Raw genomic sequence first — 27,733 nt, forward strand, 5'->3', positions numbered from 1 at the left:
GATCAGTTTTCTCCATTCAAATCTTACCTTAACATTACAATTATTTCACAATACCGACGACGGATCGGCTACTAGAGAGATATTTCCACATATGGCTGCACATTTTGATGTGGCTTATTGTAATGCTTACCCAATAAAACGGAACTAAATCACCGATTTGGCACATCATTGCGCACATGTTAGGCTACCCATCATGAAATAAATTAAGACAAATTACAGACAGTAGCCTACAAGTAGCAAAATAGAACTCAATTGATTGAACATGAAATGTATATCAATATGATTGAAATGGGCCTATTTCAGCACACTATTTATATTTGAATGCAGTCATCTCGATTTTCATTTGAAGCGTCGTTTTATATGTTGCTTGTTTGTATCAATTGAAAAGACATTGCCAAATTTCTAATTGTAGTCAACTTTGTTGTGTAGTTATCATTGGTCACAGAGAAACTGATAAACGATTATTCTATGTTTACCCGAGATGTGTTTAAAGTGATGCAGAAGGGTCAAACAAACCCATCTAACGATGTCAATTAGCTGTTGTTCCAGTGTTCGGAGGCAGTCGTTATATTACGAGCATTTTCAAGTGCAACGTTAATAACGATGATTTTGGGAAACAGTTAGTAGATTTAACGATGCTCCTACGAAGGTTATAACGATGAATTTAGCCTTAAGATGCTTTTGGAAAACCTGGCCCAGAACGATATGTGCCGTGATAGCAAGGATACAGTCATGTTCTCAAGACCGTCATGGCTGCGTAACATACGATGCTATCATTGTGGAACTTCACTAAATCGTTCTGGGATAATATTATACTTTAGCCAGTTGTTTGGAGGTTATGGTAATATTCAGATCGGATCGGATTTTCAGCTCAGATCGGATGTGAAACGGCTTGAAGACCGTTTTAATAGTTCGTCACATCACCACTGTTGCAGCACTCTAAAGCTGGGGGGAGGCATTGTAAATAAGAATTTGTTCTTACCTGACTTGCCTAGTTAAATAAAAAAATAATGCAAGTTCTTGCACTTCTTTTTATTAGGGGTCATGGTTCCATCGTTTTTTTTGGGGGGGGGTAACTCAGTCTGTGTCAGAATAGCCACTATTATCACCCATTTCACAACTTCACTGATGTCTCTTCAAGTAGGTTAGGTGGTGATAATACAAACAACAGGTATCCTGAATGATGCCCAAACTTAAACTGTCAGTTATGGGGAGAATGTGTTTGAGTGTGTCTGTTGGTCATGGGAAGAACACTCCTCCGGTCCTGGGAGCTCCATGACTGGAAGTGGAGGGGGTCTGGGAGAGGGGGCTGGGTGGGGGTCTAGGGGTGGAAGGGGGTCTGAGAGAGGGGTCTGGAGATGGAGTGAACACAGGGTTTGGGTGGGGCGCTGGGTGAGGCTGAATACACAGTACGCTATTTAAACCTATCGAAAACATATGCCTACTGGTCACACTGGGTACCAGGTCAGCCCACAGCTCCCCCACCTGGAGTGAGAGAGAATTACAACAACACTCAGTCAATAACACAGTCAATACAGTCAATTTCTATTCTATTCATGCGTGTGTATGTGTGCGTGTGTATATAGTAAAGGTCACATATAGAATTTAATGGCAGATTGACGTTATAGGTAATATGTGTGTGTTTGTCCTGAACTTTGTTGCTGTTTTTAATATTGTTTTTAAGAAATGTGAGAGCTCTGAGGGGTATACTACTTAGCAGGATTAATATATATTTTTTTTTTTAGAAAGATAAGTGTGAAATTGGGATGGTCTAAATTACTCAACAACCAAAAACACTTCTCCAACTTCTCTGTGGCTGCTCTCTCCTCCACCTGCTCTTTGACTGCTCTTTCCTTCACCTGCTCTTTGACTGCTCTCTCCTCCACCTCCTCTTTGAATGCTCTCTCCTCCACCTGCTCTCTGACTGCTCTTGCCAATTCCTCCAAGTGAAAGAGTTAAAACTATAATTTTTATGTTTAGCTGGTCAGTCCTTACATCCATAGCTCAGTCTATTAATTTGAGTGGTTACATTTCTCCATTCTAATCCCTCAGCTGATGTGAACGCTTTGTTGTTGTTGGAATCCCAGATTGCTCCTTTAATTAAAGTACAATATTTTATGGTATTAAAAATCTGTTTGCTGAGTAATAAGTCCACAGTCACAAAGGAAGTGTATGTAGATCCACATGTTTTTAATCAATGCTCAACATTTGACCATGAAAATCATATTTTATGAAACACAGGAAAATGGTAAGACTTTGATCTTCAATACTTTGGTCTTGTTTATTCAGCAGCTTCTTTTCCCTGCAAGAAGAAAGATAGAATATAATGGATCAGTAATAATAATGAACATGATAAATATATGGATAGAATATAATGGATCAGTAATAATAATGAACATGATAAATATATGGATAGACTTTGATAGAAGTGCTCAGGTTGGATTTTCAATTGTTTATGTACCAACATAATTCATCTTTATTTTTCAGCCTTACCTGAAATGTGCTTCTTAGAGATCTTAAATACAGTTGAGTGTAAAAGGTCTGTATTGACCTCTGAGAAGACTGAATCATAGGTGGTGTTGATGTGGTCATATCTGAACATGAGTCAGGTACAGGTTGAACAGCAGTTCTGTACCTTTCCAGAGTCACGGGTCTTGGCTCTGAGCTTGTTGACCTGAGTCTCAGCGATGTCAGCACGCTCCTCAGCCTCCTCCAGCTCATGCTGAACCTTCCTGAACTTAGACATGTGCTGGTTTGCTGCTTCCTCCTGGGTGAGGAAAAGAGAGGGAGAGCAGAACATCAGCATTTAAAGTTTGAAGCTTCAGGTAGCAAATTCAAATATTTTTAACAAAACAGATACTGACAGATTTAGGATAGCAATGTATACAGGAAGATAGATGATACAGCAGAGGAAGTGAGTGGCAGAACAGGGGATCAAAACGCTGCCTCCAGCACGATCACTAGACCAGCCCCTAGTACAGCAATGTGAAGTAGCACTTCAACTAAACTGTATGGACATTAAGTTTTGTAGGGGGAAAATAAATGTTTTAGAATGTATGCTTTCAGAGTATTTGACTAAGTCAGTGACTCACCGCTTCCTCAGCCTGCCTCTTGTAGGCCTTCACTTTCATCTGCAGCTTATCTACCAGGTCCTGAAGTCTGTTAACATTCTTCTTATCCTCCTCAGTCTGTGGGAGAAGATCAAAGAATCAATGTCACAATAGTTTTATACACAAACCTGTCAATGTTACTGTCAAGTGTGTGAAGATGGCACTTTCTCTATCTCTTACCTGGTAAGTGAGCTCCTTGACTCTGCGCTCATACTTGCGGACTCCCTTTACCGCGTCTACACCTCTTCTCTGCTCGGCCTCCACCTCAGTCTCGAGCTCACGCACCTTTGTGGAACAAATACATTTAGGCATTTGAGGTGGTGAAAACAAATCTTTGAAAACAGAGCTATAGTCTTCTACCCAGTCAAGGAGGCACAATTGTTCTTTCACTATGTACTTTTCCAAGTGGTTCCCAAAGTGGGATTAACATTTAAATTTGTTCATGAATATTGCTAGCAACAACAGATGAAACTACCAAGGATCTGTGGAACAAGATTAGAAGGTCCAATACAATACAATGTAATATTATTAATCCACTATTTATGTTCTTAACCCTTAGATGTACAACATGGGTGTGGGAGGCTCACAGGGATATTGGTAGGCACAGTACTCCATCAATGATACTTCTTTTCTAACTCAATTCTAATTGTATTTCTATATCCATTTCGGCGTGCATTTTTCAGTGTATGGGCCCTAGAGGACGCCTGAACTCATTCTTTACTTTTAGATTTATGTGTGTTGTGAATTGTTAGATATTACTGCACTGTTGGAGCTAGGAACACAAGCATTGCGCTACACCCTCAATAACATCTGCTAAATAGGTGTATGTGACCAATACAATTTGATTTGATTTGAATAAAATGGCAGTTTAGGAGTCATCCAAGACAACCGTACAGGCCTGAATGAAGAACTAGATTTGTACAATTTTTATATCGAAGGTCTCCAACTCTTCTCAACTCCACTACATAATATATAACATGTTCCCCAAATGTTTTGTTTGGAATATTAATTCACTGTAATTTAATCTTTAAAACTGCAAAATGTTCTCTCCTCCCCATTGCAAAATGTGTAGAATTGCAAGAAATAGCCCACTGGGCAAACAATGGTTGAATCAATGTTGTTTCCACGTAATTTCAATGAAATTGCATTGAACCAATGTGGAATAGACATTGAAATGACGCCTGTGCCCAGTGGGTTTTCTCTCTGCCCAAAGGAAAAATGTGTAGAATTACAGGAAATTAGCTTTAAAACTGCTATATTTTGTTTCTGATTCCAAGAGGTGACTTTAAAATGTGCTTTCCCAGGGGTCAACACTAGTCCAGCCATGCACTGCAGAAGTAACAGAAAACCTGCATCGAGACAGGTTATCAGACTAAAGTAGGAGTTGTGTTGTGATATTATGGGTCCCTGATGAATTCACTATCACAAAAAGGGTCCTTATATGATTTAATACATTTCCAGCAATCAGTCTTTTAATCCACCCAAAACACCCTGCTGATAACTCACCCTGGACTCCAGTTTCTGGAGCTGTTTCTTGCCTCCCTTCATGGCCAGATTCTCAGCCTCATCCAGGCGGTGCTGCAGGTCCTTGACTGTGATCTCCAGGTTCTTCTTCATCCTCTCCAGGTGAGAACTGGTGTCCTGCTCCTTCTTCAGCTCCTCAGCCATCATGGCCGCCTGGAAAAGTAGTTTGTATAATTTATGTACCAATTGGCACCAATCATAACGTCCTTCTAAGAACTTTGTTGTGCTTAACCAGCCCAGCTACCATTGGACCTTGGGGACAAATCAAGTTGATGTAATTCATGGACTCACGTCAGTGATGGCCTTCTTGGCCTTCTCCTCTGCATTCCTGGCCTCCTGGACGATGTCGTCCACCTCTCCCTGCACCTGCACCAGGTCAGTCTCCAGCTTCTTCTTGGTGTTCAGAAGGCTGGTATTCTGAAGGAGGAAACAAGACGATCAAGAGATCACAAGGCTGAAATTATGAAAGTCTGAAAGCAAGCACTGTCAAATTCCAGGTGTGTTTTAAACTGTATGCTTGGTTGAGTTTCATTAGAAATGGCTTTTGACCCATACCTGGGAGTGCAGCAGTCCAACACGCTCGCTGGCGTCTACCAGCTCAGTCTCAGCCACTTTGCGGCCTCTCTCTGTCTGCTCCAGAGCAACTCTCAGCTCCTCGATTTCAGCCACCATCAGACCGTTTCTGCGCTCCACCATGGCTGCCTGCTCCTTCATGTCTTCTGCTACACGGACGGCGTCATCAAGGTGCAATTGGGCATCCTGGGGTTCACAATGACATACGTTCATTAGGACTTGTGGAAGTAGGGGTGATAGGATCGATCAGTGATAGAAATGTTCAATGGTAAGAATTTCCCCAGTATCGCTACCTTTAGTACATAAACCACTCTATTCAAATCCTCTGTTGTATTATTTTCTCCAATTCACAAACAAATCCCTCTCCATGTTCAGGTTTTTGAGCCTGATGTCCCAGTCCCTTTACCTTGAGCTGTCCCTGGACGTTCCTCAGCTGTTTCTGGGCCTCAGCGGCCTGCCTGTTGGAGTGGCTCAGCTGAATCTCCATCTCGTTCAGGTCTCCCTCCATCTTCTTCTTCACCCTCAGGGCGTCATTCCTGCTCCTGACCTCAGAGTCCAGGGTGCTCTGCATGGAGTCAACCACCCTCTGGCTGTTCCTCTTGATCTGCTCCATCTCCTCATCCTTCTCAGCGATCTTCCTGTCCACCTCACCCTTGATCTGGTTCAGCTCCAGCTGCACACGCAGAATCTTGGATTCCTCGTGCTCCAGTGTTCCCTGGACAAACAGAAGCAGTCAGGCCAATTGTGTTCGATACATTTGGATGTAGCAATTATATATAAAGTGTGACTACAATAAACACCAATACAGAGAGCATTTCACTGTAGCTGGCATTTGCTAGCGTAACACTGCTTTCCCCATCAAACAGCTGTAGTTTGTACCTCAGCCTCCTCCAGAGCGGTCTGAATCTCAGACTTCTCTGTCTCCACGGTCTTCTTGGCCTTCTCCAGCTCATGGATGCTCTTGCCAGTCTCTCCAATCTGCTCAGTCAGGTCAGAGATCTCCTCTGCACACACACACACACACACACACACAGGAGCAGTTTAGACTCATGGGATTTACAGTGGAAATCACCAATGTACTGAAGTTGACATTGAATCATAGTAACCGTTAATTAATTAACAGCACTTCATATGGTCTTGCAAATCTAATTGCCCTCCACATCCTTTGGTTGTTCAAAGGAATAGTGATCACAGGTTAAAAAATATATATATTTTGATCTGTACATGAAAACTCTGAAATGGTGTGATAGTGGTTTTGATGATTGCAGTTCCCTCCATTTTCAAAACACTAGTCAAACATGAGCCAAATAGAACTGCTGTCAAATGCTCACGTTGCAGGTTCTTGTTCTCTCTCTTCAGAGTCTCCAGATGATCCAGAGCCTCCTCGTAGGAGTTCTTCATCTTGAAGAGTTCAGTGCTCATAGAGCGAGCCTCCTTCTGAGTTCCTTCCAGCTCAGCCTGGCCCTCCTCATACTTCTGCTTCCACTCTGCCAGAACCTAGGAGAATCAATGGGATTTTCCTTAGAAGTCATTGATGAAGAGTTTTGAATCAGAAATATATGCTACAATTAATCATATAGCAGATATAAAATATCACCCTACTACAGTTGATCATACAGCAGAACATTAGGTTTTCATTTTCACCTTGTCAAAGTTCCTCTGCTTCTTGTCGAGGTTGGCAGCCAATGCGTTGGCTCTCTCAACATCAATCATGAGGTCCTCCACCTCTCCCTGCAGCCTCTGCTTGGTCTTCTCCAGGGAGGCGCACTTGGAGTTGGTCGCCTCAATGGTCTCCTCGGCATCCTGCAGACGCTGGGCCAGCTTCTTCCTGTTGGACGACAGAGGTCGGTTTTACAGTTTGAAAGAAATGTTACATCATATATTGACCCCATCATATACTCCCCTCACCATCAATACCCTGTATTTTATTTTTTTCTGTTGCGTGCGACTCACTTGGCCTCCTCCAGCTCCTCTGTGCGCTGGATAGCATCAGTTTCATACTTAGTCCTCCATTGAGCCACCTCACTGTTGGCCTTGGACATGCCGCGTTGCAGCTCTGCCTTGGCCTCCTGCTCCTCCTCAAACTGCTCCCTCAGGAGGTCACAGTCATGGCGGGCAGACTGGACACCATGGGCCAGTGCGTTTTTAGCCTGTGAGAAAGAAAGACAAAGAGAGATGAGAGAGATAGTCAAACAAATGAGTGTAGAAGACTCTGAGGTTGGTGTAGTCAACGTCTATATGAAGATATAGCTCTAAACTCTGTGGAGTCCATTTTGGGTCCCTTACCTTGACCTCCTCCTCAATCGCCCTCTTCAGCTCCTCCACCTGCTGGGTGAAGGCCTGTTTGCCTCTGGTCAGCTGAGACACCAGGGCTTCCTTCTCCTCCAGCTGGCGACCAAACTCACCTGCAGGGACAGAGGGACATCTTGTTAATAAGGTCTCTGTAGACCTCCGGGTTTGGAGCGAGTAGTCATGCTGCACTTCGCTCCGCAGGTAATATTACATTTCATTACAACGGTTTGATTTGTTTGATCTGAGCAATTTTTAGCTTGCTACATAGCTGTCTTTGTATCAAAGATAATTGTGTAGTTTAGAGTAATTATCGAGGTTAGCTAGCCAGCTATTTTCGTCCGCCGCGACGCCGTTCTCCAAACTTAGTCAACACTGCTAGCTAGCCAATTTCTACCAACTAGCAGCACTGTAGTAACTAATACATTACAACGGAACGATTTGATTAGTGTAGTGTTAGCTAACTACATAGTTGTCTTTGCTGTCTTTGTATCTAAGATAATTGTGTAGTTTTAGAGTAATTATCGAGCTTAGCTAGCCAGCTATTTTCGTCCGCTGCGATGCCGTTCTCCAAACTTAGTCAACACACCAAGTCAACATCAAACCCACTGCTAGCTAGCCAACCTTTACCGACTAGCAGCACTGTAGAAACTAATACATTACAACGGAACGATTTGATTAATTGTAGTGTTAGCTAGCTACATAGTTGTCTTTGTCATAGTTTGATAATTGTGTAGTTTAGAGTCATTATCAAGGTTAGCTAGCCAGCTATTTTCGTCCCCCGCGACGCCATTTTCCAAACCTAGCCAACTTTTACAGACGAGCAGCATTGTAGAAACTAAATACATTACAAAGGAACGTCTTGATTAGTGTTATGTTAGCTAGCTACATAGTTGCCTTTGTATCATGATAAAGGTATAGTACTGAAACTATCGAGGTTACCTAGCCAGCTACACTTTCAAACAAAGTCAACAACGCAGCCACTGCTAGCTAGCCTAATTCACCAGCCAGCAGTACTGTATCATTTTAGTCATTTTAGTCAATAAGATTTTTGCAACGTAAGCTTAACTTTCTGAACATTCGAGACGTGTAGTCCACTTGTCATTCCAATCTCCTTTGCATTAGCGTAGCCTCTTCTGTAGCCTGTCAACTATGTGTCTGTCTATCCCTGTTCTCTCCCCTCTGCACAGGCCATACAAACGCTTCACACCGCGTAGCCGCTGCCACTCTAACCTGGTGGTCCCAGCGCGCACTACCCACGTGGAGTTCCAGGTCTCCGGCAGCCTCTGGAACTGCCAGTCTGCGGCCAACAAGGCAGAGTTAATCTCAGCCTATGCTACCCTCCAGTCCCTCGACTTCTTGGCGCTGACGGAAACATGGATTACCACAGATAACACTGCTACTCCTACTGCTCTCTCCTCGTCTGACCATGTGTTCTCGCATACCCCGAGAGCATCTGGCCAGCGGGGTGGTGGCACTGGAATCCTCATCTCTCCCAAGTGGACATTCTCTCTTTCTCCCCTGACCCATGTGTCTATCTCCTCCTTTGAATTCCATGCTGTCACAGTTACCAGCCCATTCAAGCTTAACATCCTTATCATTTATCGCCCTCCAGGTTCCCTTGGAGAGTTCATCAATGAGCTTGACACCTTGATAAGTTCCTTTCCTGAGGATGGCTCACCTCTCACAGTTCTGGGTGACTTTAACCTCCCCACGTCTACCTTTGACTCATTCCTCTGTGCCTCCTTCTTTCCACTCCTCTCCTCTTTTGACCTCACCCTCTCACCTTCCCCCCCTACTCACAAGGCAGGCAATACGCTTGACCTCATCTTTACTAGATGCTGTTCTTCCACTAATCTCATTGCAACTCCCCTCCAAGTCTCCGACCACTACCTTGTATCCTTTTCCCTCTCGCTCTCCTCCAACACTTCTCACTCTGCCCCTACTCGGATGGTATTGCACCGTCGCAACCTTCGCTCTCTCTCTCCCGCTACTCTCTCCTCTTCCATCCTATCATCTCTTCCCTCTGCTCAAACCTTCTCCAACCTATCTCCTGATTCTGCCTCCTCAACCCTCCTCCCTTTCTGCATCCTTTGACTCTCTATGTCCCCTATCCTCCAGGCCGGCTCGGCCCTCCCCTCCTGCTCCGTGGCTCGACGACTCATTGCGAGCTCACAGAACAGGGCTCCGGGCAGCCGAGCGGAAATGGAGGAAAACTCGCCTCCCTGCGGACCTGGCATCCTTTCACTCCCTCCTCTCTACATATTCCTCTTCTGTTTCTGCTGCTAAAGCCACTTTCTACCACTCTAAATTCCAAGCATCTGCCTCTAACCCTAGGAAGCTCTTTGCCACCTTCTCCTCCCTCCTGAATCCCCCCCCCTCCCCCCTCCTCCCTCTCTGCGGGTGACTTCATCAACCATTTTGAAAAGAAGGTTGACGACATCCGCTCCTCGTTTGTTAAGTCAAACGACACCGCTGGTCCACTTTCTACCACTGGTCCTGCTCACATTGCCCTACCCTATGCTTTGACCTCTTTCTCCCCTCTCTCTCCAGATGAAATCTTGCGACTTGTGACGGCCGGCCGCCCAACAACCTGCCCGCTTGACCCTATCCCCTCCTCTCTCCTCCAGACCATTTCCGGAGACCTTCTCCCTTATCTCACCTCGTTCATCAACTCATCCTTGACCACTGGATACGTCCCTTCCGTCCTCATTTGAGCGAGAGTTGCACCCCTTCTCAAAAAACCTACACTCGATCCCTCCAATGTCAACAACTACAGACCAGTTTCCCTTCTTTCTTTTCTCTCCAAAACTCTTGAGCGTGCCGTCCTTGGCCAGCTCTCTTGCTATCTCTCTCAGAATGACCTTCTCGATCCAAATCAGTCAGGCTTCAAGACTGGTCATTCAACTGAGACTGCTCTTCTCTGTGTCACGGAGGCTCTCCGCACTGCTAAAGCTAACTCTCTCTCCACTGCTCTCATCCTTTTAGACCTATCTGCTGCCTTTGATACTGTGAACCACCAGATCCTCCTCTCCACCCTCTCCGAGTTGGGCATCTCCGGCGCGGCCCACGCTTGGATTGCGTCCTACCTGACAGGTCGCTCCTACCAGGTGGCGTGGCGAGAATCTGTCTCCGCACCACGTGCTCTCACCACTGGTGTCCCCCAGGGCTCTGTTCTAGGCCCTCTCCTATTCTCACTATAAACCAAGTCACTTGGCTCTGTCATATCCTCACATGGTCTCTCCTATCATTGCTATGCAGACGACACACAATTAATCTTCTCCTTTCCCCCTTCTGATAACCAGGTGGCGAATCGCATCTCTGCATGTCTGGCAGACATATCAGTTTGGATGACGGATCACCACCTCAAGCTGAACCTCGGCAAGACGGAGCTGCTTTTCCTCCCGGGGAAGGACTGCCCATTCCATGATCTCGCCATCACGGTTGACAACTCCATTGTGTCCTCCTCCCAGAGTGCTAAGAACCTTGGCGTGACCCTGGACAACACCCTGTCGTTCTCCACTAACATCAAGGCAGTGACCCGATCCTGTAGGTTCATGCTCTACAACATTCGCAGAGTACGACCCTGCCTCACACAGGAAGCGGCGCAGGTCCTAATCCAGGCACTTGTCATCTCCCATCTGGATTACTGCAACTCGCTGTTGGCTGGGCTCCCTGCCTGTGCCATTAAACCCCTACAACTCATCCAGAACGCCGCAGCCCGTCTAGTGTTCAACCTTCCCAAGTTCTCTCACGTCACCCGCTCCTCCGCTCTCTCCACTGGCTTCCAGTTGAAGCTCGCATCCGCTACAAGACCATGGTGCTTGCCTACGGAGCCGTGAGGGGAACGGCACCTCCGTACCTTCAGGCTCTGATCAGTCCCTACACCCAAACGAGGGCACTGCGCTCATCCACCTCTGGCCTGCTGGCCCCCCTACCTCTGAGGAAGCACAGTTCCCGCTCAGCCCAGTCAAAACTGTTCGCTGCTCTGGCACCCCTATGGTGGAACAAGCTCCCTCACGACGCCAGGACAGTGGAGTCAATCACCACCTTCCGGAGACACCTGAAACCCCACCTCTTTAAGGAATACCTGGGATAGGATAAAGTAATCCTTCTACCCCCCCCCTAAAAGATTTAGATGCACTATTGTAAAGTGGTTGTTCCACTGGATATCATAAGGTGAATGCACCAATTTGTAAGTCGCTCTGGATAAGAGCGTCTGCTAAATGACTTAAATGTAAATGTAAATGTCTCTGTTCTCTAAGATTGAAAAGGGATTCTGAGGAATCGTAGGGCAATGTTAGGTGGTGAATAGTACAGTAGAAACTATGTGGATATAGCCCATAATACATGTTGTGTTCTACTGAAGGAAAGCATTGGCTTGTTGTTCATTGTTGATGGTACCATTTTCTGTCAGGAGTCTGGCCCTCTGTCCGCTGATGTCGTTGACCTGGCGAACATTCTCATCATTCTTAGTCTTGAGCTCGCTCAGCTGGTCCTCAAGAGTACGGCACATCTTCTCCAGATTGCCCTGTTAGTGAAACATGTTCCATCATTACTTTATATATGTGACTCCTGTCAACTTCAGTTCACTTGAATGTTAATGTAGTTGACCCTCCTCAACACTTCTTGACCAAATCATCACTACTCACCTTAGCCTTGGCGACGGCCTCCATGTTGCTAGAGAGGTCATCAATCTCCATCTTGTACTCGCTCTTCTCCTTCTCCAGCTTCTGCTTGACGCGCTGCAGGTTGTCGATCTGCTCCCCGAGCTCAGCTACACTGTCGGCCTGCTTCTTGCGCAGAGCGGCGGCTGTGGCCTCATGCTGCAGGGTGGACTCTTCAAGATCACGACGCAGCTTCTGGAACTCAGCCTCACGCTTCTTGTTCATCTCAATCTGAGCAGCAGTGGCGCCTCCGGCCTCCTCCAGCCTCTCGCTGATCTCCTCAAGTTCCCTGGAGAGATCGGCCCTCTGCTTCTCAACCTTAGCCCTGGCAGCACGCTCAGCCTCAATTTCCTCCTCCAGCTCCTCAATACGGGCCTAGAACAGGGGGCAGGAGGAGGGGGGGTGAACACTACAAAACAGTTGAAACAATTGAACCTCACAAAATAATAATAGTATGTATATTTTGCATAAATGTGTTTAATGCAAAGCCAGTTAAACTAATATATTCAGGAGACAATGTCCCATGCAGGAGCCAAACTTTTAATGGTAAGAAAGTCCCATTGAGTTAGACAGAGGACTCTAATAACCCATTCTAACATGTATATTGTCATTGATGCCTTCTACCATTATGAAGTAATCAACTGGGTGGGGATTCCTATGGGTTGGGTGCAATCATCGAATGATCAGATTATTGACTTCTTCAAATTTGGTTTCCTATGGTTAGTAAATGTCTTTAAGCTATATCACCGCCATCTAATGGCCGCAATGAAGGAATGACACACAAGACTTGGTACAGGACTCCAGCACTTCAGGTAAATCACCAATATTAGTTTAAACTTTTTTCAAACAAGCAGAAAAATTACTGCTTATAAAACTGAGATGTCTATTCTGTCACAAACGCCATAACGGCACAAATACAAAGATGAGACCTCTATCTAACTCTATCGAAGAACCCTCTTTACAACAGTAAGAAGCACCAGCAAGAAAAACCTACTGAGCCATCAGAAGTCACACGAACAAATGCGTCAGTTTATTTCAGGAAATTATTCAGTGTGTCTGGAGCTTAGATCCCTATATCCTGTACTGTACCTGGAGTTCCTTGATCTTCTTCTGCAGCTGAGCTCCCAGAGACTGCTCATCCTCAACCTTGCTGAGGAGCTGGGTGGTCTCAAACTCCTTCCTAAGAAACACAAATATGTTTGTTTTCGTTCGATAGTGAAAAAGGGAGAGTATCATAACATTCACTTTGCTTTTCGTAATTCATAGTTGCAAGAATTAGTCAAGAACAAACATTATAGCAGGTAATACTGTAGTCATTTGTTTGTGTTTACTTCTTGATTTTCTCATCAGCTTGCTGCTTGTCATTCTCCAGGTCCATTATGGACTCCTGGGCCAGTTTCAGATCTCCCTCCAGCTTTCTCTTGGATCTCTCAAGGTCCATACGGAGCTTCTTCTCTTGCTCCAGAGAACCCTCAAGCTAGAAGATAAAAACACATTTATTGTTCAAATCTAAACAACTGAAGATAATATCATCTTACATACTATCATGGCCAAAATGTCAAACTCCACTCACGTCGTCCACTTGCTGTTCCAGCTTGGTCTTGGCCTTGGTCAGAGTGTTGACTTTGTCCTCCTCTGCCTGCAGGTCATCCAGTGTCTGCTGGTGGGCCTCTTGGAGGGCTTTCTTCTCCTTGGTCAGCTTGGCAACACTCTCATCCATAGACGCCATCTCCTCTGTCAGGTTTTTAACCTGTAAATGGTCACAACATAATTATACTTCACCATAAAGGGGAGATTTAGTTTGTTATATATTGCATTCATTTAATTTAGATTAGAAATGTGTCAGCAATTACTGCACTGTAGATTCAACACTAGATGGGAAGTTCCCCACAACTGAAATTCTACTATTGTCTTAATTTTTCCTGCACCCATAATACAACTTGAATTCCATTTCTGTTAAGCTATGTTTTGAGTTGATTATTGTTGGTTAGACTGTCTATGGTAAAACACAAGACCTTGTTTTCAGTGGCGTGCTTCTCCTTCTCCACTTTGGCCAGGGTGAGCTCCAGGTCATCAATGTCCTTCTTCAGCTCAGAGCACTCATCCTCCAGCTTCCTCTTCTTGGCAGTCAACTCAGCATTGATCTCCTCCTCATCCTCCAGCCTCTCAGTCATCTCTTTGAGTTTTGCCTCCAGCTGGATCTTGCTCTTGATGAGCCCCTCACACCTTTCCTCAGCATCATTCAGATTCTCTGAATCCTAGTTTCGGAACGGGAGAAAAAAATCATAGGCCTGACTTTGTGTATCAAAATATACATTTTAGTCAAAAAGGTCAGAGCAAATCAATAGAAATTCATGAAATATATACAATATATAACATGGGCAATACAAATGTGTGAGTTAGCCACATACTTGTGCATGTGTGTATTCATTTGTGTGTAAATGTACACATTTGAGGGTCGTTTTTCACTCACAGATGCGACTTGGAGCGCCAGGTCATTCTTCTCCTGCATCAGGGCCACCAACTTCTCCTCCATTTGCTTCTTTGTGGACAGAGCCTTGGCCAGGTCTGCTGTCATCTTCTCATAGTTCTCCTTCATGTTGGCCAGCTCCTTCTCAGTCTCAGCGCTCTGCAGCAGGGGCTTGATCTTGAAGTACAACTTCATCCATGGCCAGGTTTTCACATTCATGAATGAGCGGATGTTGTACTGGATGGCGTAAATTGATTCTCTGGTCGACAGAAAGGATGGAGTGGCATGGTGAGTGGCATGCTTATAGCTTCATTCTGGGATTAGAAGAACAACAAAACCGAACACCCCGAACATTTAAATGACAATTGAACAGGCAAATCCCAAACTGCAGGTATAAAAGGCAGAATCCTAAATTGCTACATCCTTTTTTGGACTTATAAATTAATTAAACCCAAAAAGAAGCTTGTTTTACTATAATTTTGGTTAACAATGTCAATGTAAACAAACACTGTATGGACTCAAAACAAGCTTAAAACTATAACCAGTCGTGTCTACCAATTTGAGAGTAGTTGCATTTCTCCAGGCCCATCCCTCAGCTGTTTACCAAAACAGAGACGGGGTTCCCTCTTTGTTAATGTTTCAATTAAGGATTCTAGCTTTAATAGATGATAAGATGTACTTTCTCATTCTGAACATCTCACAGCATATACAGTATGTAATCATAATGCATTAGATACAGGTGGTTGACAGAAAGCTTTGCCAAGATGTCTACTATTCCTCACCTCCTCTCCATCATCTTGCTAAACTCTCTCCTCATGAGGAATCCACGGCTGAGAGCCTGGAGCATGCCGACCAGAGAGGCCAGCTTCTCATCTCTCATCTCCTCCAGGACACCCAGCAGACCGGCTTTGAAGAACACCTGAGACACAGGTTAACATGGTCAATGGAACCACAGATGGTGACAGATAGAAAGGGTTGAATCAAAAGAGGGGAACAACACCACTAGATTGATTTAAACAACATTAACTTTTCTGCAATGGTTACAAACAAACCATGTGATAGGTTGCTTCTAAGTTGTAGGGTTTAAATTAGCATTGAAGTTGTATTTTGTTGTCATATTTTGCTGGGGGTATTTGACTGACCTTGGTGTGTCCAAACTTGTAATCCTCATGATTCACATCAATGGATCCAAGCAGCTTCTCAGAAGCCTTCTTGTTGTCCATGAACTGGCCCTCAGGGATGACACTGGCATTCAGTACTTTGTACCTGAATGAGAGGACAGTTTTAAAATATGCCAAGTTGTAATTGGTTGGTTATACAGCGAGGTCCAAAATGATTGGCACCTTTGATAAAGATGTGCAAAAAAGACTGTATAAAATAAATAATACAAATACTATATTGTATGCCCCCCAAAATATTGCTGTTATTATTTTATACTAATACAAATGCTCAGAGAAAGAGACTTTTGTTTAGCAAAGTAGTACTTTTTTATACAATATACACAGCGCATTCAGAAAGTATTCAGACCCCTTGACTTTTTCCAATTGTAGGTTGGTTATACAGTGAGATCATAATGATAAAGATGAGAAAAAAAGACTAAACAAATCAAACAAAATTATTATTATTTTAAATCTCTTTCTCTGAGCAAATGTAATAGTATAAAATAATATAATTGTCACAAATGTTTGACAATACAATATAGTTCAGTTTCTTTATAATATATTTGCTACCAGTCCTTTCTGGTCATCTTTATCAAGAGTGCCAATCATGTTGGACCTGACATGTGCGCGTGTACGTGTATGTATTTGGGTGCATGTACCTCTGTTTGAAGTCAGCATAGAGGATTCTACTGGGGAAGCCCTTTCTGCAGATCCTGATACCCTCCAGTACACCATTACACCTGAGCTGGTGGATAACCAGGAAGTTCTCCATCAGACCTGGTAAAACAAACCAAGTCTATTTTAATACTCATAAACAGGTTAAAGAATGGAATTGTTAAGGTTACTGATACTGTAATGATAAGATGACATATTTAACTCAGTATTTCTTGTACCTGGAGTCTTTGACTCATTGGGGATCAGGCAGCGCACAAAGTGAGGATGAGTGCTCCTCAAGTTGGTCATCAGCTTATGTAAGTTCTCCTGTAGGAGGGTTACAAACCATTTTCTCAGACATCATTTATGATAATTGCACCTTTTAAAGGACTGAATATACACATTTCAATAGCTCACCCTGAACTGGGAGGACACAGTCTGCATGGAACCACCCTTCTTCTTGCCTCCTTTCTTTGTTGTATCTGTTAAAATGGGGAAAAGTAAAAGATAACTAGAAAAGTACATTTCCTAGAGTGGGTGGAATAAATAGAATCATAATAAGAGTATGTAAGAAATCTATAGTGGTCTTGTCTTCAGCAAGCACACTAATTATAAACCAGATAATCTCTGGTTTACTTCACACCTATCTAGAGGCAAATGCTGCCAAGGAGATTGTGTAAAATAACACCTATTGTATGATTCAATTAAAGTTGCACTATGCAGAAATCTCTCCGCTATTTCCTGGATGCAAAAACATACATGACAAAATAAACTAGTATAGTGCAGAGAATCATTGTACTAGCTAAACTGCTGTGAAATATATTTTCCATAACCAAAAATATTGTTGTTAATTAAAGCTGGTGTACATAACCGCAAGTGAAAGAAGCAAAAACAAAACGTCTTAATGGGAAGCATAGAAATAGCGCAAATATAACAGATCTACAGCTTCTTAGACTTGCGTTCAAGTAGAATGATAGATCTATAACTCAAATTTCTATGTGGATTTTTTCTGGCTACCCAAAAAGTTACCAAGTGTATAAGTAAATTAACCCAGTGATAAACCCTGAGAAAATTTATGAAATATTTTGACTTAATACTAGTCTTACCCTCAGGTGGGGCAGCAGGATACAGGGCAGCCAAAATTTTGACTCCGGACTTCCCGTACAGCTGACAAACTGAGTCGTTCAGGGGATCCTTGTTCTTCTCCAGCCAGCCAGTGATGTTGTAGTCCACAGTACCGGCGTAGTGCACCAGGGAGAAGTGGGCCTCTGCCTTGCCTTTGGCAGGCTTGGGCTTCTCAAACGCCTGTGTTTTGCCAAGATGCTGGGAGTACAGCTTGTCCTTGAAGGTAGTGTCTGAAGACTTGGGGAACATGCACTCCTCTTCAAGGATGGAGAAGATGCCCAATGGCTTTACGAAAAGAGATGTATATCAAATTAGTGATATTAACATTTAGGATGACATTTATTCCTTTAGTAAACATGCTATTATAGGATTATATTAATTTTGGGGTACATAATAGGAAACATATTGAGTTTTCAACAGTCAGATGTGTTGTGCCACTGTGATAATAACTCACACAGGACTCCCTATGATCTTCGCTTTTGCGGTCCATTACAATCTTCACAGACAGCTTACCTTCTCAATAAGCTCAATGCAGGCAGCCAAATCCATGCCGAAGTCAATGAAGGCCCAGACGATTCCCTCCTTCTTGTACTCCTCTTGCTCCAGGACGAACATGGTGTGGTTGAAAAACTGTTGCAGTTTCTCATTGGTGAAGTTGATGCACAGCTGCTCCATGCTGTTGTACTGTTGATGGAGTTTTAAAAGGGATCATTTCATCATACAAGACTGTAATCCATCTCAATCACATCTAAGTGTCTTGTTCTGGTATCATACTCACATCAAAGATCTCAAACCCGGCAATGTCAAGCACACCGATATAGAACTGCCTTGGCTGCTTGGTGTCCAACATCTCATTGATACGGATGACCATCCACAAGAACATCCTCTCATAGATAGACTTGGCCAGAGCCGAGACTGAGTTATTAACCTGTAATGATAATACCTCAAATTAATACATGAGATATTGACCATGTCTAGTGATAAGGTGATACAAGCTTGGGAAAAACAAAAGCAATGCCCTCGTCCCCAAAATAATTCCAGTGCTCAGAAAATGGTAGATGCTGTGTTTGGCAGTCTTACCTGAGCCACAGTCTGTCCCTTGGTCACATACTCGTTGCCGACCTTCACCCTTGGGTAGCACAGAGCCTTCAACATCTCAGCTGAGTTCAGGCCCAGCAGGTAGGCGATTTTATCAGCCACTGGAGAGAGAGCCAACAACATCAGACTCAGGGACACAAGATCAATAGTTTCTGATTTTACACTGACAAAATAGTTTGGCCAAATCATATTTGAAGGTAATATTTTGTTCTCCAAAAATGCCTGACTTTCATGTGGCACTGTCTGTCTTATGTGTTCTATTTCTATGTTGGGGACTGGGAATTGGACTAATGCTCTGCATATTGTATATCTATGAGTGGGACTCACCCTCTGTGCCGTCTGGCTCGGCCTGCTCCTCACGCTGCTTCTGCTTGAATTTCATATTGCCGTGGTGCACTACAGCTCCCGTCAGCTTGTAGATGCCAATCTTCTCATCATTACTGAAGCCCAGGATTGTAATGGCATCCTGGCATTAAAGAGGAGTTACAACAATGATGAACTGAACAATAGTTTTCTCAGTTACAATACACTACAGTTCTGTGGTGCTGACTTCAAAACAAATGGGATGGATAGATTTGACTGGCTTCTCTGTTCCACATGATAACGCTTGGCCAATACAATAGTAGATGGCAGCACAAAAGGAGTTTTTCACAGTTCCACAGGGCACTTAGTGGCGCTCTCTTGTGTATATCTTACATGTATGTGCCTCAAGGCGAAGTGTGAAAGCATGAAGAGTTCCTTGAGTCAAAAGCCTAACTAACACAAGAAATACATGAAAATTCCCAGCTGCGTCCAAGTTGAAATTTCACAGTGCATTCAGTGTGTATGGTGGTCCTACCCATTCCCTATCTAGAGTTTGGTTAACCCTTTGTTTGACTCACATCTGTGGCATCCAGCTCTTCCTTGTCGTCGATACTGGCCACAGTGATCTGACCCTGGCTGCACATGGGAAAGTCGTAGGGGTTGGTGGTGATGAGCGCCATTTCTGTGGACAACGGAGAATGGCTTGTCATTTAAATCTCTTAGAACTGTGCTGTCTGACCTTTACAGTATCTCTCCCTCCTTTACTGGATACATATAGTATAAAAAAGTGGTCAGATGAAGCAGATGCTAAACTACAGGACTGTTTTGCTAGCACAGACTGGAATATGTTCCCGGGATTCTTCCGATGGCATTGAGGAGTACACCACATCAGTCATTGGCTTCATCAATAAGTGCATTGATGACGTTGTTCCAACAGTGACCGTACGTACATACCCCAACCAGAAGCCATGGATTACAGGCAACATCCGCACTGAGCTAAAGGCTAGAGCTGCCGCTTTCAAGGAGCGGGACTCTAACCCGGAAGCTTATAAGAAATCCCGCTATGCCCTCCGATGAACCGTCAAACAGGCAAAGCGTCAATATAGGACAAAACCGGCGAAGATGCTCGACGGATGTGTACAGACAACAAAGAGAAGCACAGCCGAGAGCTGCCCAGTGACACGAGCCTACCAGACGAGCTAAACTACTTCTATGCTCGCTTCGAGGCAAATAACACTGAAACATGCATGAGAGCACTAGCTGTTCCGGACAACTGTGTGATCACGCTCTCCGCAGCCGATGTGAGTAAGACCTTTAAACAGGTCAACATTCACAAGGCCGCAAGGCCAAACGGATTACTAGGACGTGCAAGCATGCGCTGACCAACTGGCAAGTGTCTTCACTGACATTTTCAAACTCTCCCTGTCCAAGTCTCTAATACCAACATGTTTTAAGCAGACCACCATAGTCCTTGTGCCCAAGAACACTAAGGTGACCTGCCTAAATGACTACCGACCCATAGCACTCACGTCTGTAGCCATGTTTTCTGTAGCCATGAAGTGCTTTGAAAGGCTGGTCATGGCTCACATCCTTATCCCAGAAACCCTAGACCCACCCCAATTTGCATACCGCCCTAACAGATCCACAGATGATGCAATCTCTATTGCACTCCACACTGCACTTTCCCACCTGGACAATGGGGAGAATGCTATTCATTGACTACAGCTCATAGTGCCCTCAAAGCTCATTAATAAGCTAAGGATCCTGAACTTCCTGATGGGCCGCCCCCCAGGTAGTAATGGAAGGTAACAACACATCCGCCACGCCGATCCTCAACACAGGGGCCCCTCAGGGGTGCATGCTCAATCCCCTCCTGTACTCTCTGCTCACTCATAACTGCACAGCCAGGCACGACTCCAACACCATCATTAAGTTTGCCGATGACACAACAGTGGTAGGCCTTAACACTGACAACGACGAGACAGCCTATAGGGAGGTCAAAGACCTGGCCGTGTGGTGCCAGGAAAACAACCTCTCCCTCAATGTGATCAAGACAAAAGAGATGATTGTGGACTACAGGAAAAGGACGACCGCGCACGCCCCCATTCTCATCGATGGGGCTGTAGTGGAGCAGGTTGAGAGCTTCAAGTTCCTTGGTGTCCACATCACCAACAAACTAACATGGTCCAAGCACACCAAGACAGTTGTGAAGATGGCATGACAAAACATATTTCCCCTCAGGAGACTGAAAAGATTTGTCATGGGTCCTCAGATCCTCAAAAGGTTCTACAGCTGCACCATCGAGAGCATCCTGACTGGTTGCATAACTGCCTGGTATGGTAACTGCTCGGCCTCTGGCCGCAAGGCACTACAGAGGGTAGTGTGTATGGCCGAGTACCTCACTGGGGCCAAGCTTCCTGCCATCCAGGACCTCTATACTAGGCGGTGTCAGAGTAAGGCCCTAAAAGTTGTCAAAGACTCCAGCCACCCTAGTCAAAGACTGTTCTCTCTGCTACCGCACGGCAAGCGGTACCGGAGCGCCAAGTCTAGGTCCAAGAGGCTTCTAAACAGCTTCTACCCCCAAGACATAAGACTCCTAAACATCTAATCAAATGGCTACCCAGACTATTTGCATTGCCCCCCCCTCCTTTTACGCCACTGCTACTCTCTGTTATTATCTCTGCTTAGTCACTTTAATAACTCTACCTACATGTACATATTACCTCAATTATCCCTGCACACTGACTCTGTACCCCCTGTATATAGTCTCACTATTATTATTTTACTGCTGCTCTTTAATACTTGTTACTTTTATTTCTTATTCTTATTCATATTTTTTAAACTGCATTGTTGGTTAGGGGCTTGTAAGTAAGCATTTCACTGTAAGGTCTACACCTGTTGAATTCGGCGCATGTGACTAATACAATTTTAGTTGATTTCATTTGAGTATATAATAAATAGCATCAAAAGAGGGGACTGAGATTTGTGGACTCGTGCATCACAGTGCATTACTTGATAGATATTTCCCAAAGACCTGACCCGTGTCTAGATGTCTTGTTACCTTGGATGTAATCATTGTAATAGTGTTAATAGTGTGCAATATGAATATTAATAAGTAAGTTCATAGATGGGGGTGGGAATATTTTCCCATGAACCTCTACTTTGTCGTACCAACTATCTCAGGTTTGTGGCCTGTCATCATCTGGAAGAAGATGTGGTAGCCTCTCTCATCGGGCAGCTGGAAGGACACTCTGGACTTCTCCAGCAGGTCTGAGAGAGAAAGAGAGAGAGAGTGAATGACACGAAGAGAAAGAGGAGAGCGAGAACGAGGGAGAGAGTGAGAGGGGGGATTGAAATATTATATTAAATTTGATGATATGAACCCCCAAAAAATAATCTGTGTGAATTTAGGAAATCATTGAGAAACAATCAAAACCAACTCACAGGTCTCAATGTCAGCTTTAGCCAGTTTACCACCTTGGAAGTGAATCCTGATGAATTTACCCTATAGTAGAGCATGGGGGTTAGAAATAGGAAAACAAATAAATCTAAACTTTTACTTGTATAGACCCCTTTAAATGTTACAGTTTGTTGGACATCTATTGATATAACAAAAGGGAACTATTGAAATACATTTTTTTCAATATAAGGTAACTTCCACAGTATGCCCTTTATACTTACAAAGCGAGACGAGTTGTCGTTCCTCACTGTCTTGGCATTACCATAAGCCTCCAGCAGAGGGTTAGCTGCAATGATCTGATCCTCAAGAGACCCCTGATTGAGACAAACACAAGTTACTCAGTAATTTTGTCTTGATTGCTTGAAATGTGTTAAAAAGGCAAACATAAGAACAACCTACCTGCATTTTGTTGGGGTCTACTTCCTTCTTCTTCTCTCCACCAGACACTGCAATGGTGGCGAAGTACTGGATGACACGCTTGGTGTTTACAGTCTTTCCTGCACCGGATTCTCCACTGGTTTATATGACAGAGAAAGAGGGGGTTTAGTTACATGTTTGTGTGGCAGATTGGCTTTCACTAAGAAATACCATTGAAAAAGACACTGTTGACCTGTTTTCTAACATAAGTAAATCCTGTGTGGCTTGCAATGCCAGGGTTGTGGGTTCAATTCCCACGGGGGACCAGTATGAAAATGTATGCACCCACTACTGTAAGTCACTCTGGATAAGAGTGTCTACTAAATGACAAAAACTTAAATGAACAAATTTTATAGCTTATAGGGTCATTATTGAGCGTACCACAAACATCATTTATTTTCATCCCATTGGGAACGGACATCAATTCACCGTCTGTTCCACGTTGGTTCCACGTCATTTCCTTGAAATGACTTGGAAGCAACATTGATTTAACCAGTGTGTGCCCAGTGGGAAGTGACCCAATATATTTTAAAAGTGACATTTTTTGTAAACAACTTACGTAATCAGGACAGACTGGTTCTCCTTATCTGGAACCAGAAAACATATTGCTTATCATATTCAAGCAACATTATGGGGAAATTATTTAATTCATAGTATCATCGTGAATTTCATTTTGGAACATTTTCTACTCAAATGTAGTAAATCAGATATTCCCAGCAAACTGTTATTACCTAGACTAGAAAATAGTAGATACCTCTCTGAAGTATATTTTAATTTACATTGATGCATCCATCCATCCATCCATAAACGCTTATGGACTTTGAGATCCATATGCACTTATGGGCATCCATCCATCCATCCTTCACCCATCCAACCATTCATTCATCCATCCATCCAACCATGCATTCCTCCATCCATCCATGAGAGCTCGTACCAATCAGCATGAACTGAAAGGCGTTGTCAGAGACGGAGAAGATATGGGGTGGAGCCTCCACCCTCTTCTTCCCTCTGTAGGCGTTGACAACCTCTGCGTCGTACACTGGGAGCCACTTGTAGGGGTTCACCGTGGCACAGAAGAGCCCAGAGTAGGTCTGGATGAAAGTGATTAAATTAAATTAGGGGATTAGTAAAGTCAGATTGACATTTACCTGGATTTATGTGAGGATGTGGGTGTACTTTGGTATACTGATGTGGGTCTACTGTATTGATATGTTTTGGTTTCTACCATTCATTTATGTTTAGTACTGTATGTGTGTATTTCTTATGTTCATATACATTCGGAAAGCATTCAGACCCTTTCCCTTTTTGTTACGTTACAGCCTTATTCTAAAATGAATTAAATACATGTTTTTCCTCATCAATCTACACACAATGCCTCATAATGACAAAGCAAAAAACAGGTTTTTAGACATTTTTGCTAATCTATTAAAAATAAAAAAACAAATACCTTATACATAAGTATTCAGACCCTTCGCTACGACACTCGAAATTGAGCTCAGGTGCATCCTGTTTCCATTGATTATCCTTGAGATGTTTCTACAACTTGATTGGAGTCCACCTGTGGTAAATTCAATTGATTGGACATGATTTGGAAAGGCACACAACTGTCTATATATTATGTCCCAAAGTTGACAGTGCATGTCAGAGCAAAAACCAAGCCATGAGGTCGAAGGAATTGTCCGTAGAACTCCGAGGCTGGATTGTGTCGTGGCACAGATCCTGGAAAGGGTACCAAAACATTTCTACAGCATTGAAGGTCACCAAGAACATAGTGGCCTCCATCATTCTTAAATGGAAGAAGTTTGGAACCACCAAGACTCTTCTTGGAGCTGGCCACCTGGCCAAACTGAGTGATCGAGGGAGAAGGATCTTGGTCAGGGAGATGACCAAAAACGTGATGGTTACTCTACCTACATGTACATATTACCTCAATTACCTCAACTAACCGGTGCCCCCGCACATTGACTCTGTTCCGGTACCCCCCTGTATATAGTCTCGATATTGTTATTTTACTGCTGCACTTTAATTACTTGTTACTTTTATTTCTTATTCTTATTTATATATTTTTTTAACTGCATTGTTGGTTAGGGGATCGTAAGTAAGCATTTCACTGTAAGGCCTGTTGTATTCGGCGCATGTGAATAATACAATTTGATTTGATTTGATTTGACAGAGCTCCAGAGTTCCTCTGTGGAGATGGAAGAACCTTCCAGAAGGACAACCATCTCTGCAGCACTCCACCAATCAGGCCTTTATGGTAGAGTGGCCAGACGTAAGCCACTCCTCAGTAAAAGGCACAGGACAGTTTGCCAAAAGGCCGCTAGAGGACTCTCAGATCATGAGAAACAAGATTCTCTGGTCTGATGAAACCAAGATTGAACTCTTTGGCCTGAATGCCAAGTGTCACGTCTGGAGGAAACCTGGCACCATCCCTACAGTGAAACATGGTGGTGGCAGCATCATGCTGTGGGGATGTTTTTCAGAGGCAGGGACTGGAAGACTAGTCAGGATGGAGGGAAAGATGAACAAAGCAAAGTACAGAGAGATCCTTGATGAAAACCTGCTTAAGAGCACTAAGGACCTCAGACTGGGGTGAAGGTTCACCTTCCAACAGGACAATGACCCTAAGCACACAGCTAAGACAATGCCGGAGTGGCTTCGGAACAAGTCTCTGAATGTCCTTGAGAGGCCCAGCCAGAGCCCAGATTTGAACCCGATCGAACATCTCTGGAGAGACCTGAAAATAGCTGTGCAGCAACGCTCCCCCTCCTACCTGACAGAGTTTAAGATGATCTGCAGAGAAGAATGGGAGAAACTCCCCAAATACAGGTGTGCCAAGCTTGTAGCATCATACCCAAAAAGACTTGAGGCTGTAATCGCTGGCAAAGGTGCTTCAACAAAGGACTGAGTAAAGGGTCTGAATACTTATGTAACTGTGATATTTCAGTTTTTCATTTGTAATACATTTCTAAAAACCTGTTTTTGCTTTGTCATTATGGGGTATTGTGTGTAGATTGACAAGGGGAAAAACAATTGAATACATTTTAGAATAAGGCTGTAACATAAAGACATGTGGAAAAAGTCAAGGGGTCTGAATATTTTCCAAATGCACTGTATATCTCATGTTAATGTATGTGTGTGTTTTTATGTACAGGTTTCTTACATAGATCATCCATGCTGCATAACGCTCTTTGAGGTTATACAACACAGAGGCTTCATTCAGGTAGGTCATCATGGCCATGTCCTCAATCTTGTCGTACTTAGGGGGGTTCATCTCATAGATGTCTGCATCTTTGAACTCTTTTCCTTCCTGAAATAGTCAGACATAGAGATTACACACAGATCAAACTGGACACGACTGAATGCTTTTTGCTCATTAAATACAAGTTTAATCATTTAAAAAATGCATATCCACATTTAATCCAACTACTTTGTTATCACCCACTGACACACAACTGGTGATTGTTGACTAGTCAACATAAGACATTCCATACAATCAACATGAGAAATTCCATGTCATTTTTAAATAGCAGCAATAGAAATGAAGAATATATAAAAAATAAAAAAATAAAAATAACACTTCTCAATCTATCTTTTCTTAGGATCGGATCCTTTTTTTTCTTCAATTTTCCCCAAATCTAATTATGTCTCATTGCCTATTGCCATTTTTTTATATAGAACTTAGATGATTTTACAATGAGTAGAGTAATTCCACAGACTTGAATTTAAATACTTTTCAGATCAGACTTACCTCCTTACTGCCATCAGGTTTCGTGACTGTTACAGTACACTTCCCGTCGGCCCTGGCAGTGACTAAACCCTTAAGGTACAGCTCCACCTTGTCTGTCACATAGCAGGAGTTCTTTGAATCAAAGGGCATGGCTTGTGCCTCCATCCTCTCCTTCTCAGACTTACGAAGGTATATGGCAGCCTTGCCGTAGATTTCCATCTCAGCGTCCGTACTCATGGTGACGGATAACTAGGAAAGAGATGAAACAAGAAACATGATTGACTCTGTGGTGCTTCCTCCCCAGTCAACAGAGTTAGGTGAGTGGCATCTCTCACAGAATATTCTCATACATTTTTATGTGAAGACTCAAACCATGTCTCACCTTCTTTTTCCCCTCCTACAGATGAATGTGTACTTCTTAGAGGACCCTGTGAAACATTTAACTCAATCATTACAGCCATGTCCAATTCAATTACAGGTGCAACTGATAACTTTAATTTCCCTAGTGGCAACTCACTTTACTACACATTCTGTAAATAACAAAAAAAATACCCCTGAAAACCCAATTACATTCTAGAACAACACCGCAATTTACAAACAAGTGCAGGAGCACAACTTTTGACAGTAAATGAAAGTTACTGATTTAAAGTAAAAGATTTAAAGTAAAACACATTTAAAAAGACATTGTAAACCAATGCCACTTGATTACATATTGTCAAATCTTACAAGAGAAATGCAGAATTAAATTCAAACAGTGCAGTTAGCTACTGCCTTAGATGCTGAGTACAAAGATGAGACAAATGTAAAAATATAACGAGGTGGAGAGGTCTTACCACAGAGGAAGAAGGTATCTGACTTATGGATGCTGGGGCCTCAGCCTCCTTATATCTGGTTGGAAGTGCAACCAAGCAAAAGTTAATTATGGACCACTCTGGGGAAGGACATGGATTGTAGGGGAGACCTCCCCCCCAGACTTGTGTATCTGTCTCTCACTAGCACCTCCCACTTCCAGGAACACCACATTCCCATTACATGACTTTTTTTTTATTTGTCTCTGAATTGAATTTCACTGAATTTACAGAAATTAGAGATGTCATTACTAATAATTATGACAATATCAACAGTTTGATTCATTTATCTGATTATAATGTTA

At 43.4% G+C, this 27,733-nt stretch overlaps 1 protein-coding gene across 1 annotated transcript; it reads right to left on the reverse strand.

The window, feature by feature from the left end:
- Positions 1-2,169: 2,169 nt before the first annotated feature.
- LOC106564198 (myosin heavy chain, fast skeletal muscle-like) lies at positions 2,170-26,980 on the reverse strand. Its single transcript, XM_045690699.1, has 40 exons — positions 26,963-26,980; positions 26,602-26,829; positions 26,014-26,160; positions 23,785-23,941; positions 23,410-23,437; positions 22,833-22,947; positions 22,655-22,747; positions 22,418-22,478; positions 22,145-22,243; positions 19,552-19,655; positions 18,998-19,136; positions 18,653-18,771; positions 18,351-18,500; positions 18,086-18,256; positions 17,554-17,857; positions 16,865-16,929; positions 16,687-16,774; positions 16,453-16,570; positions 15,776-15,899; positions 15,416-15,552; positions 14,637-14,892; positions 14,179-14,421; positions 13,737-13,913; positions 13,495-13,640; positions 13,253-13,343; positions 12,149-12,538; positions 11,901-12,027; positions 7,494-7,612; positions 7,161-7,357; positions 6,852-7,035; positions 6,539-6,704; positions 6,087-6,211; positions 5,614-5,922; positions 5,190-5,393; positions 4,926-5,051; positions 4,617-4,787; positions 3,291-3,395; positions 3,093-3,188; positions 2,636-2,767; positions 2,170-2,302 (listed from the first exon to the last, which is right to left on the reverse strand). The coding sequence occupies exons 2-40, from the start codon at positions 26,815-26,817 to the stop codon at positions 2,282-2,284; spliced, it is 5,820 nt and encodes a 1,939-aa protein (XP_045546655.1). The 5' UTR covers positions 26,818-26,829; positions 26,963-26,980; the 3' UTR covers positions 2,170-2,281.
- Between the last annotated feature and the right edge of the window lie 753 nt (positions 26,981-27,733).

Source organism: Salmo salar, chromosome ssa12 (genome assembly GCF_905237065.1).
Source record: "Salmo salar chromosome ssa12, Ssal_v3.1, whole genome shotgun sequence".
In the NCBI taxonomy this organism is placed as follows: Eukaryota; Metazoa; Chordata; class Actinopteri; order Salmoniformes; family Salmonidae; genus Salmo; species Salmo salar.